The sequence below is a fragment of the Xiphophorus maculatus genome, chromosome 14 (genome assembly GCF_002775205.1).
Source record: "Xiphophorus maculatus strain JP 163 A chromosome 14, X_maculatus-5.0-male, whole genome shotgun sequence".
In the NCBI taxonomy this organism is placed as follows: domain Eukaryota; kingdom Metazoa; phylum Chordata; class Actinopteri; order Cyprinodontiformes; family Poeciliidae; genus Xiphophorus; species Xiphophorus maculatus.
Window position 1 is genome coordinate 20,673,474 of NC_036456.1, and position 9,789 is coordinate 20,683,262.

A 9,789-nucleotide genomic window follows, 5' to 3' on the forward strand; every position below is an offset into this window, starting at 1 on the left:
TGACCTCGGGGGGGTGTGAATGTGTGATGGTGGACCTGAACGCGTCATACGGGTTTCTGCTTTTCCGCTGTTCATGGTTCTCCGACTGGAACCTGAACGCATCATCAGCATCAAACAGACAGAAAAACACGTCACACTTCCTGGCCCTGAACACATCGTGGCCGGGCTTTTCACAATAAGAGTCTTTAATTAGAGGTCACCATGATGCCTTACCTGAGTCTATGCAAGAAGACACTCCAGGTGTGTGTGTGTGTTCAGATGCACATCGGGACTTGAACTCATCACTGCAGCTCCCTCTGTCCAGCAGGGGTGCTCCGTCACCATGGTAACCTGCAGCAGGTTACCATGGTGACGCTCCAGGATCCAATCACCATTCAACCCGACCGGATTGAACCAATCAGAAGCCTGAGACTCTGATTTTAAAATCTTTATTATTTATGGGACTTTTAGACTTTGTGGTTACCGGGGCAACGCTAGAGGGTTTTATACTGTTGTAAATGTTTAGCTGTGAGGTTCTGGTTCTGGACTGGTTCTGTCTGAAGGAAGCAGAACAAACCGCTCTAAGTTATTTGTTTCAAGGAACTGAATAAAGTTTTAGTAAACTGAGCTCTGATTGGTCGGTTTCGTCCCGACAGTTAACCGTCTCCAGTTTGTCCTCCATGTTTTCTGCTGGAATATTTCTGGTTTCAGAACCGACCCGCCGGATCTGCTGGTGGAGAATGGAGCAGCAGCCGGGTCCAGTTTGGTCCTCTGGTTCCCTCTGCTCAGCACATGGATCCAGACTGGACCTGCGGTTCTGGTCCAACTCCAATTCTGGTTCTGGTTCTGTCCAGGAGTCCGGCTAGCAGCAGATATCCAGCTGCTAATATGTCTGTCCATTAAAATCAGGGGTGTCCAAACTGTGGTTCTGGGGCCATTTGTGGCCCAGATCGCAATATAAACGGCCTGTTTATATTGTAAAGTTGGTTTTCAGGTCAAAGTTTAAAATGTAAAAAAAAAAAGCCAGAAGCAGCTTAGAAATCATTAAATATTTGTTTGATTAGTTAATTTTCATTTTGAGACTGTTTTAGCTCCATAACTTTATGGAGTTATAGAAACTCCATAAAGTTACTATGGAGTTACTCCATAGTAACTCAAATTCACTGAGTTAAAGTGAATTGAACTCAAATAGCCTCTTGACGCACCGCAGGTTTCTGGTTTACTCAGTTCCAAAAAGATCAAAAATGCAGTTCTCTGTTTATTCCACAGTTGCAGGTAAAGCGTGGCACAAGCACAGGAACCCTGGCGGTGTTGTTTGGATACCTGACTGTCTCACCTGCTGACTGACTGGCTGAGTAAACTGCTAGAAAACCATGTGACCACCCACATGCATAAAGAGCCACCAATAACCTACATGAAACACCCAACTGAAATTAACTAATCAAACAAATTACTAGCCAACAAACTAAATGTTTTTTCTCCATGTTTGGTGAGATTATTGAGGCATAAAACTAAATGTTGGTCCCAGTTCTGGGTTGAGTTCTAGATTTGTACATTAAAAAGCTTTTAAACTTTAGTTTTTCCCCATTTGGCTTAAGGTTTTTAACATTACTGCTGTAAATGTGGCCCACCCATGGAAATGATGGAGTTATTTAATATATTTACAAGGCAAGCATGTTTCAGAGACTAATATTTGTAGAGAAGCAGAATCTGTGTAATGTTTGTATCTGTTGTCTCTCTAATGACGATCTGCAGATCGACCACCAGGGGGCGGCAGAGAAGCTACAAACGCGCCCGAATAATTCTTAAGTAAATATTCGTAAATTATGTAACTTCATCATCTCTGTAGGTGGTAAATGTTCCGGATAGAGAGGAGTTTTCATTTAACTGTTCAAAGTATATTTAGGTTTTGTTTTTATTTATTTTTTCCTCATTGGGTCAGTAACAGTTCCTGGGACATTCGCGTTTCGTTTAGTTTGACCCCTGCGACTGCCGTTCAGTCAAGATGGTGCTGGAGAAGAAAAGCTCCGGTGAGTTGGTCTCTTTTTATCCTGATTAATGAGTAAACGTGACCCTGCAGCTGCAGCCTGGTGTCCGTTAGACCCACCGGCTGGAGGACGGAGCGGATCCCCGCTGCTGTCCCCTTCATGCGGGGTTCCGGCTGAAAACAGCCGCTCCGCTGCGGACTCCACTAAGAAAACCACCAGTTTGAGCTCAACAGCGGTTTAGTAAATCATTATAATGGTTGTATAAACTAATTTTACATCGTAACTATTATTTTTTGTTATTCTACCATACGGCTGGTTTATAGTGTTTATAAACTGTACATTTATTGAAATAGTCTAACTTTAAACCCCCAGGGCTGCATGTAGGTGTTTAACTTCAGAATGTTTACAGACTAAATTCAGCCAAACAGTTTGACCCGCTAGACTTTTAGTTTAAAATGAACAGTTAAATATGAGGGTCTTATGGGACGTTTGGTCCAGTTAATGGGAAACGGTGGTCCAGTCCAGAACCTGTAACCGGTTCCTGTGTGTTTCAGCCCGGGTCGAAGCGGGTCAGCGCAGGGTTCTGGATGAGGCGACCCGGCAGAGGAGGCTGACCCGGCAGCTGGAGGCTCTGGAGAAAGACAACTTCCAGGTTGGTTATGGGACTGGGCCCAGCAGGGGTTCTGGTGGATCTCAATGGTTCCAATGAATCCAGAACCGGACAATAACCGGCTTATACCGAACCGGGTCAGTCATTGATGTAACAGACTAGGATCTGATTAGTGACATCATCATCAGCTGACATCAGGACAAACTGAGGGGTCAGAGGTCAGATGAGGTCTCGATGATGATGATGATGCTCTTCCTCACTCTCTCTACCTGTCTCCGTCTCCAGGACGACCCTCTGTCCTCCCTGCCCCCCCCTGGTCCCACGGCCCGACTCCCAGCCTTCAGTGAGACGGAGGAGCCAGGTGAGTGTCCTCCTGATGGACGTTCTGTCCTCCTGATGGACGTTCTGTCCTCCTCTCTGTCCTCCTGATGGACATTCTGTCCTCCTGATGGACGTTCTGTCCTCCTCTCTGTCCTCCTGATGGATACTCTGTCCTCCTCTCTGTCCTCCTGATGGATACTCTGTCCTCCTCTCTGTCCTCCTGACGGACGTTCTGTCCTCCTGATGGACGCTCTGTCCTCCTCTCTGTCCTCCTGATGGATACTCTGTCCTCCTCTCTGTCCTCCTGATGGACGCTCTGTCCTCCTCTCTGTCCTCCTGATGGACGTTCTGTCCTCCTGATGGACGCTCTGTCCTCCTCTCTGTCCTCCTGATGGACGCTCTGTCCTCCTCTCTGTCCTCCTGATGGACGTTCTGTCCTCCTGATGGACGCTCTGTCCTCCTCTTTGTCCTCCTGATGGATACTCTGTCCTCCTCTCTGTCCTCCTGATGGACGCTCTGTCCTCCTCTCTGTCCTCCTGATGGACGTTCTGTCCTCCTGATGGACGCTCTGTCCTCCTCTCTGTCCTCCTCTCTGTCCTCCTGTCCATTCAGCTCAGTGTCTCTTTGTCCTCAGAGAAGAAGAGGAGGAAGACGAGGGGCGATCATTTCAAGCAGCGCTTCAGGAAGAACTTCACCACCCTGCTGGAGGAGGAGGTAGCTGCTCTCTGATTGGCTGATGGTCACCTGCTGCTCTCTGATTGGCTGATGGTTTCATGCTGCTCTCTGATTGGCAGAACCTGTCGGAGAGGGCGGAGCCTAACTACCTGTCAGCTGCGGCCCCGCCCTCCTCTCTGCCGCCACGTCTCTTCTGCTGCGTCTGCGGCTTCCCGTCCCACTACACCTGCACCACCTGCGGGGGGCGCTACTGCAGCAGCAGGTGTCTGCTCACGCACAGGGAGACCAGGTAGGGGGCGCTGCAGAGAGGGACACCTGGTGTCCTCTGTCCTGCTCACCTGTCCACTGTCTCTGCAGGTGTCTGAAGTGGACGCTCTGAGGACGCTTTGGACCGGACTGGACCAGATCGGACCGCAGGACATGTTGGACTGCTGCTGCTGGACGGAGACGCTGCTCTCTGGGTCAGGAAGCTCCAGAACCTAGACGACCCGGTTGGTTCTGATGGTTGGTCTCAGTGTGGACCCATCTCTGCCTTCACTGCAGAACCAGAACCAGCAGAACCAGAACCAGCAGAACACTGAGGTTCCACAGGAGGACACCTGAGTTTGTTCCAATTTTCAGGAACCAGAACCAGAACCGACCCGGATCTCCTGGATGTTTTAATTTCATTTTGTTCTGAAACTGAAATAAATGTTGTTTTTCTGACCTTTCAAAATAAAATGTTCTGTCTCTAAACCTGCACTTCCTGTTAGCGCTGCTGCAGCTACTGACTGACCTCTGACCTTTAACCCTCAGCCACTCACAGGTCAGAGGTCAGCTCCCAGGTTCAGATCTCCTGAGGTGTTTACGTCTGTGCAGCGTCCTCAAAGTCCAGCCGTCCTGGTCGCCATGGCAACCGCACCATAAACACCAGTCAATCATTACAGTGGACTTTAGATTCATCTGAGCCTTTACCTGCACACACACACACACACAGACACACACTCACTGCTCACACACACACACACTGCTCTCACACACACACCTCACACACTCTACTCACACACACTCACTGCTCACACACACACCTCACACACTCTGCTCACACACACACACACTCACTGCTCACACACACACCTCACACTCTCTCCAGCCGCTCGCCTCTCCGGCTGCAGGACGCCGTCGCTGTGAGGAGCCGCCGCCTCTCAACCAGTCAGTGAGTACCAACTGGGAGCACTGGGCTGGTTCTGGTTCTGGGATTAACTGTAGGTCGGATCCAATCCGGTCTCTGGTTCTGGTTGTTGCTCACCTTAGGGCCGTGAGGCTGGTGTGGAACCAGCAACCCGGAGACTGGTTCTGGTTTTGAACCGGGTCATGAAGGTCAACTCTGATGTGGGAGCGGTTCCGACCCAGATCAGTCTGTAGGCAGTCCAGAGAGGTCCAACGTCTTTCAGAGGTTCTCCTCCATCTCAGTGACCTTTAACCCTAAAGTTTCTGATTGACCCAGGTTTTCAGAACCATCAAGTTCTGCTGGGTTCTACTGCAGAACCATTTACTCTGCTGCTCTGGGTCCAGTTTAACCAGGCTTGACTCTTGGTGTGCATCAGAGCCGTAACTTAGATTTAATCCTTCAGGCTTCTAGAAGAACCATCCAGAACCAGAACCTGGTTATCCTCCAGAACTGAGGTTCTCCTGTCATCAGGTCTGGGTTCAGGTTCTGGAGAACTTCTGATGTCAAACTGCCTGAACCTGAGATCCAGCTGCTCTACTGTCTGACTGAAGAAGCAAATAGCATTAATGGAGCAACAGCTAAGCTAACAGAAACAGCAGCTAACTTTCCTTTTTGTTTTGTTGGCCTTTATTTGAAAGTAGTCAGACAGGAAAGATGTTGAAGACGTGCAGCAAATGTCACCAGGCCGGGAATCGAACCTACAACCACCGCGAGGACTAAGGCCTCCATACGTGGGTGGTGCTTTGCCCCTGTGCCACCAGAGCGCCCCGACAGCATCAGAGCAGTTAGCTAGCAGAAACAGAGCAGTTAGCAGCTAGCTAACAGAAACAGAGCAGTTAGCAGTTAGCTAGCAGGAACAGCTAGCTAGCAGCTGCTGGAACATGGGCTAGCCGCTGTGTTCCTCTGCATCCTGGCCCAGATGTTGCAGCCTCAGGATTTTAATAAGGAGCTGCGGATTATAGAGGACGGATTTACTGATTCCTAATTCAGTGCATCATCTTAACTGTTGGATAATAAATCATAACCTCTCAGGTTTGTTTTGAACCATGAGGACTGATGGATTTCAGAGTTTTGTATTCAGTTATCATATTGTTTCATTTCAGCTGCAGCAGAACTGCCTTTTCTACAGTTTTGATATTTTTTATGATTCTAGAAATAACTTGACAGAAAAAAAAGTTAAATTGATGAAATTATCTTTTTATGGTGTTGCTTCCCATAAAACCCGGAGAACAGGAAGTAAACTTTCTCTGTTTCCTGTTCCCAATAACACATGGACTATCCTCACACACACACATCACGGACTGTTTTCTTCACACACACATACAACCTGTAAATTTTATCTGCCATTATTTATCTATAATCCATTCCCTAACATTCTGTATATTCTATATAATCTGTATAATCTGTGCATATAGCTCCCATATTTATATTTATACACAATATCTATATCTCTTGCTATAACCCCTTATAGTCCATACATACATAGTCTTGTACATCTGTAAATAAATATCTATATCTCGTAGAGCACAGCTGGATAGATGCAAACTACATCTTGTTGCTTGTACTTGTGACAGTGCAATGACAATAAAGTTGAATTCTATTCTATTCATTATTAACAATCAAACTCAGGTTATTAAGAGTTAAACTCAGGTTAGAACAAGTGGACCGGTTACCAGACGGATTCAGAACCAGAACCTGTCCTGCAGGTGAGGAAGACTCGGTCCTTCATCGGGTTCAGACCTGCTGATAATCTGAGACAGATTTTAGTTTGTTGTTTGATTCTCTATTCATTAGTTTGATCTCCTGACCTTTACCCTTTCACCCCGTCTCTGTTCATGACTCCACGTTAGTTTCCTCTGCGGTTCTGATCCGGTTTCATTTTCTGCCAGTAATCAGGATTTTGAACTTTAACCTTCAGCTATCAGTGGAGTTATCTCTGTGTTTTGATTATGAAGATAAAAACTCATAAAATCTAATGTAACTCTTTATTTAGTTATTATTCTCTGAAGACCTTTTGTTGGACTTGTGTTCTGGTCCGGATCAGTTGGTACTGGTCGGTTCTGATCCGATGGTAGAGGAACCTCCTCCTGCAGAACCAGAACCGTTTAATAACGAAACCAGTTTAATATTTAATGAACCTGAACACCAAACTTTCTGTTAGGAGAAATTCATTAATATTTACTGTATTTAGTTTTGGATTTCCGTCTCTGCTTTCCTTCCTGATTTGGTTCTTCTCTTCAGAACCGGTTCTGGATGATCAGCCTGTTAACATGAAGCCCAGAAATTAACAGGCTGATAAATGATTTATTAAATCTGGTCATTTAAAGAAAATTACAAATATATTTTTCATATTTTTTGTAAGTATATTTTGAAAACCTCATTTTGTTATTAAGTTAAATTAAATACACTTTTTAAAAATAACTTCTCATGTCATGAATGAGATAATTGAAATGATTAAAGTTTTCTAATAACAAGTCCTCTCATCTGATTGGTCGACCCGCCCAGCAGCTCAGCTGTGGACCAATCAGCTTCCCTGCTGAGTGACCTGGAAGGCGGAGCCAAAATAAATCAGGATGTTTGCATAAAATCATCAAATGAACACGAAATAGTTTCTAATAATTTACATTTATTTACGATAAATAAGGTTTATCTATTTGATGCATATAAAGTTAAAACATTTATTAATTTACATTAATAATCATTTACTGTATTGAGTTTTGGCCCTTTTGGCTTTCCGTACCTCTAAGCTTCTGCCTATGTCAGAGGTTTGGACTGTCCTGACCTTTGACCTCCAGCCCAGGTTCTGTTCATATGGTGAGACACTGTAATACCGGCATCCAGCTGGTTCTGATCGGTTCTGATCTGCTCTACTACTGGACCTTTAACCTTTAACCTGAACCCAGCAGGTCGGTTCAGGCTGGTTCTGATCCGGTCTGTCTGACCCGACCTTTCTTCTTCTGCAGCGCCACCATGAGGTCTGTGGGAGGCCCTTCCTCGCCCGTCTCCTCTTCCTCAGAGGAAGCTCCGCCCCCGCTCTTCTCCATCACCAGCCGGCGGCTCCAGGACGAGTTTCTGAAAGGTGAGAACCGGACCGGACCGGAACCAGAACCTCCGTCCTGGCCCTGACCTCCGTCTCCTTCCTTCCAGAGCGCCTGAGGAGGCTGGAGTCCCGGAGCGACGCCTCCTCCACGCTAAGCTCCTCCCCCTCCTCCGGAAGCCCCGCCTCCCCGGCTGCCTCCCCACTACGCTCCCCCTCCCCGCAGGCTCCGCCCCCTCCCTCCCCCTGCTCCCCCGGAAGCACCGCCTCCCCGCTGACCCCGCCCCCTCACTCCCCCTGCTCCCCCGGAAGCCCCGCCTCCCCGCTGACCCCGCCCCCTCACTCCCCCTGCTCCCCCCCCAGGCAGCCCGACGCCTCCACAGGTGAGTTTAGACCAGGTGATCAGAACAACTTTGACCTCTGACCCCACAGACCAAACATTGAAACAAACTTTACTGTTTATATTCAATAATTATTACATTTAATCAGCATAAATATTATCTTTGGAGAGAAACGTTCCATTTCTAGCTAGCTAAGCTAACCGGAGGAACCGGCAGCCAATCAGGAAATGAGCTTCAGAAAAACATTTTAATTTATATTTTAGTTAAAAGAACGATTGAGAAACAGAAAACAAAAACTAGAATACAAGATAAAGAAATTATAGGATTCAAATTTTATTATTTTTGCTTTAATTTTTTTTCTCTCATCTTCCACCTCCTGAGCCTCCACAGCGCCCCCTGGCGGCTCCCCACGTTGGAAAACACTGGTTTAGACCCTGATGATCCCAGATAGAGGGGCCAGTGGGTTCTGGTTCTGTTGGACCCCAACTGGTTCTGACCCGTCTCTGTCCAGGTCTGTCCCTGTCCAGTCCAGAGCTGCTGTCGGAGCTGACAAGGAGACAGACTTATCCTCTGAGACGCGTCCAGAAGCACAGCGGACTGACCACCGTCTTCTCTGGACGAGGACGACAGGTCTGACCCGCTGCAGGGCGTCCATCTGTGTCTCTGCTGTCCATCTGTGTCTCACTGTCCCTCTTTGTCTCTCACTGTCCCTCTGCTCCTCCCTCCTCCAGGTCTCAGGCTCCTCCCCCTAGGCTGAGCCAGCCAATAGGAGAGCTGCTGCTCCTCTTTCTACCTCCACATCAGGCTGAACAACTTGAGCCAGAAAACTGAACCACTGAGTCCATGGAGCTTCGCACACAGAAGCCCCGCCCCGTTTATGACCACGCCCAGTTTAAACCCCGCCCCTCTAATTCCGCCTCGTCTCAAGCCCCGCCCCCTGCGCTGCAGAAGAGCTGCGGATGTTTTTGATCCGAAGAGATAAAGATCATAAAGTTTAATTTAAACATCAACTTGCTAATTTCAGATGAAATTTGAAATGAATATCTAAAAGTAAAGTTTAAACGACGGCGATTAGTGGATGCTGTTCCAGTTTAGCTTCCAGAATCGGGTCATGTGACTGCTGTCATGTTTCCACCAACCCAGAACCAAGATGGTGGTTCAGCAGAACCTCAGGCCCAGTTCAGAACCCTACAGATCCAAACTGTTCAGTTACGCTTTTAATAACTCTGCCAATTCAGTCTGATTTGATTCATTTATGAATAAATTGGCTCAATAAATAGTTTAGCTAATTAATTAATGAGTTTATAAATGAAACAATATGAAAAGAAAATAATAAAATATACTTATCTGGCATAAATGTATTTTTTCAGGTTATTTTCAGATATTATAATTTATCTTTGCGCGGTCATTGTGGTTTGATTTTGTAGATATTGTAAATCTATATAGATTTACAATATTAAATCTATGTAGGCTGAAAAAAATGCACATGTTGGACACTTAAAATGATAAAAGCCTTTTAAAAATGTATGAGTTTTTATGGAAACTTGTTTAATTGTGTAATAAATATGTAAAATAAAACGCCCTGGGGAAATACATTTCTTTTTAAAATCCCATCTGTCTAAAATGAA

At 46.4% G+C, this 9,789-nt stretch overlaps 2 protein-coding genes and 1 long non-coding RNA gene across 3 annotated transcripts; all 3 read left to right on the forward strand.

Annotated features, from left to right (window-relative positions):
• The first annotated feature begins 1,913 nt into the window (after positions 1-1,913).
• Positions 1,914-4,581, forward strand: znhit1 (zinc finger HIT-type containing 1). The gene is made up of 6 exons (XM_014474565.2): positions 1,914-2,009; positions 2,522-2,619; positions 2,863-2,938; positions 3,533-3,612; positions 3,693-3,862; positions 3,931-4,581. The coding sequence occupies exons 1-6, from the start codon at positions 1,985-1,987 to the stop codon at positions 3,950-3,952; spliced, it is 471 nt and encodes a 156-aa protein (XP_014330051.1). The 5' UTR covers positions 1,914-1,984; the 3' UTR covers positions 3,953-4,581.
• Positions 4,582-4,626: 45 nt separating this feature from the next.
• LOC111611097 (pectinesterase inhibitor 10-like) lies at positions 4,627-8,149 on the forward strand. The gene is made up of 4 exons (XM_023346727.1): positions 4,627-4,768; positions 7,747-7,862; positions 7,931-8,080; positions 8,133-8,149. Exons 2-4 carry the CDS (start codon positions 7,754-7,756, stop codon positions 8,147-8,149), a joined length of 276 nt encoding a protein of 91 aa, XP_023202495.1. The 5' UTR covers positions 4,627-4,768; positions 7,747-7,753.
• Position 8,150: 1 nt separating this feature from the next.
• Positions 8,151-9,739, forward strand: LOC111610939. The gene is made up of 3 exons (XR_002753820.1): positions 8,151-8,203; positions 8,673-8,791; positions 8,893-9,739. It is a non-coding gene; the product is annotated as an uncharacterized LOC111610939 (long non-coding RNA).
• The last annotated feature ends 50 nt before the right edge of the window (positions 9,740-9,789 follow it).

Bases quoted from the DNA above. Each gene is read 5' to 3' on its own strand.
- znhit1 (XM_014474565.2), top strand. From the start codon at position 1,985: ATGGTGCTGGAGAAGAAAAGCTCCG. The intron at 2,010-2,521 runs GTGAGTTGGTCT...TGTGTGTTTCAG, and splicing joins GCTGGAGAAGAAAAGCTCCG to CCCGGGTCGAAGCGGGTCAG. The intron at 3,863-3,930 runs GTAGGGGGCGCT...CTGTCTCTGCAG, and splicing joins CTCACGCACAGGGAGACCAG to GTGTCTGAAGTGGACGCTCT.
- LOC111611097 (XM_023346727.1), top strand. From the start codon at position 7,754: ATGAGGTCTGTGGGAGGCCCTTCCTCGCCCGTCTCCTCTTCCTCAGAG. The intron at 7,863-7,930 runs GTGAGAACCGGA...CCTTCCTTCCAG, and splicing joins CCAGGACGAGTTTCTGAAAG to AGCGCCTGAGGAGGCTGGAG.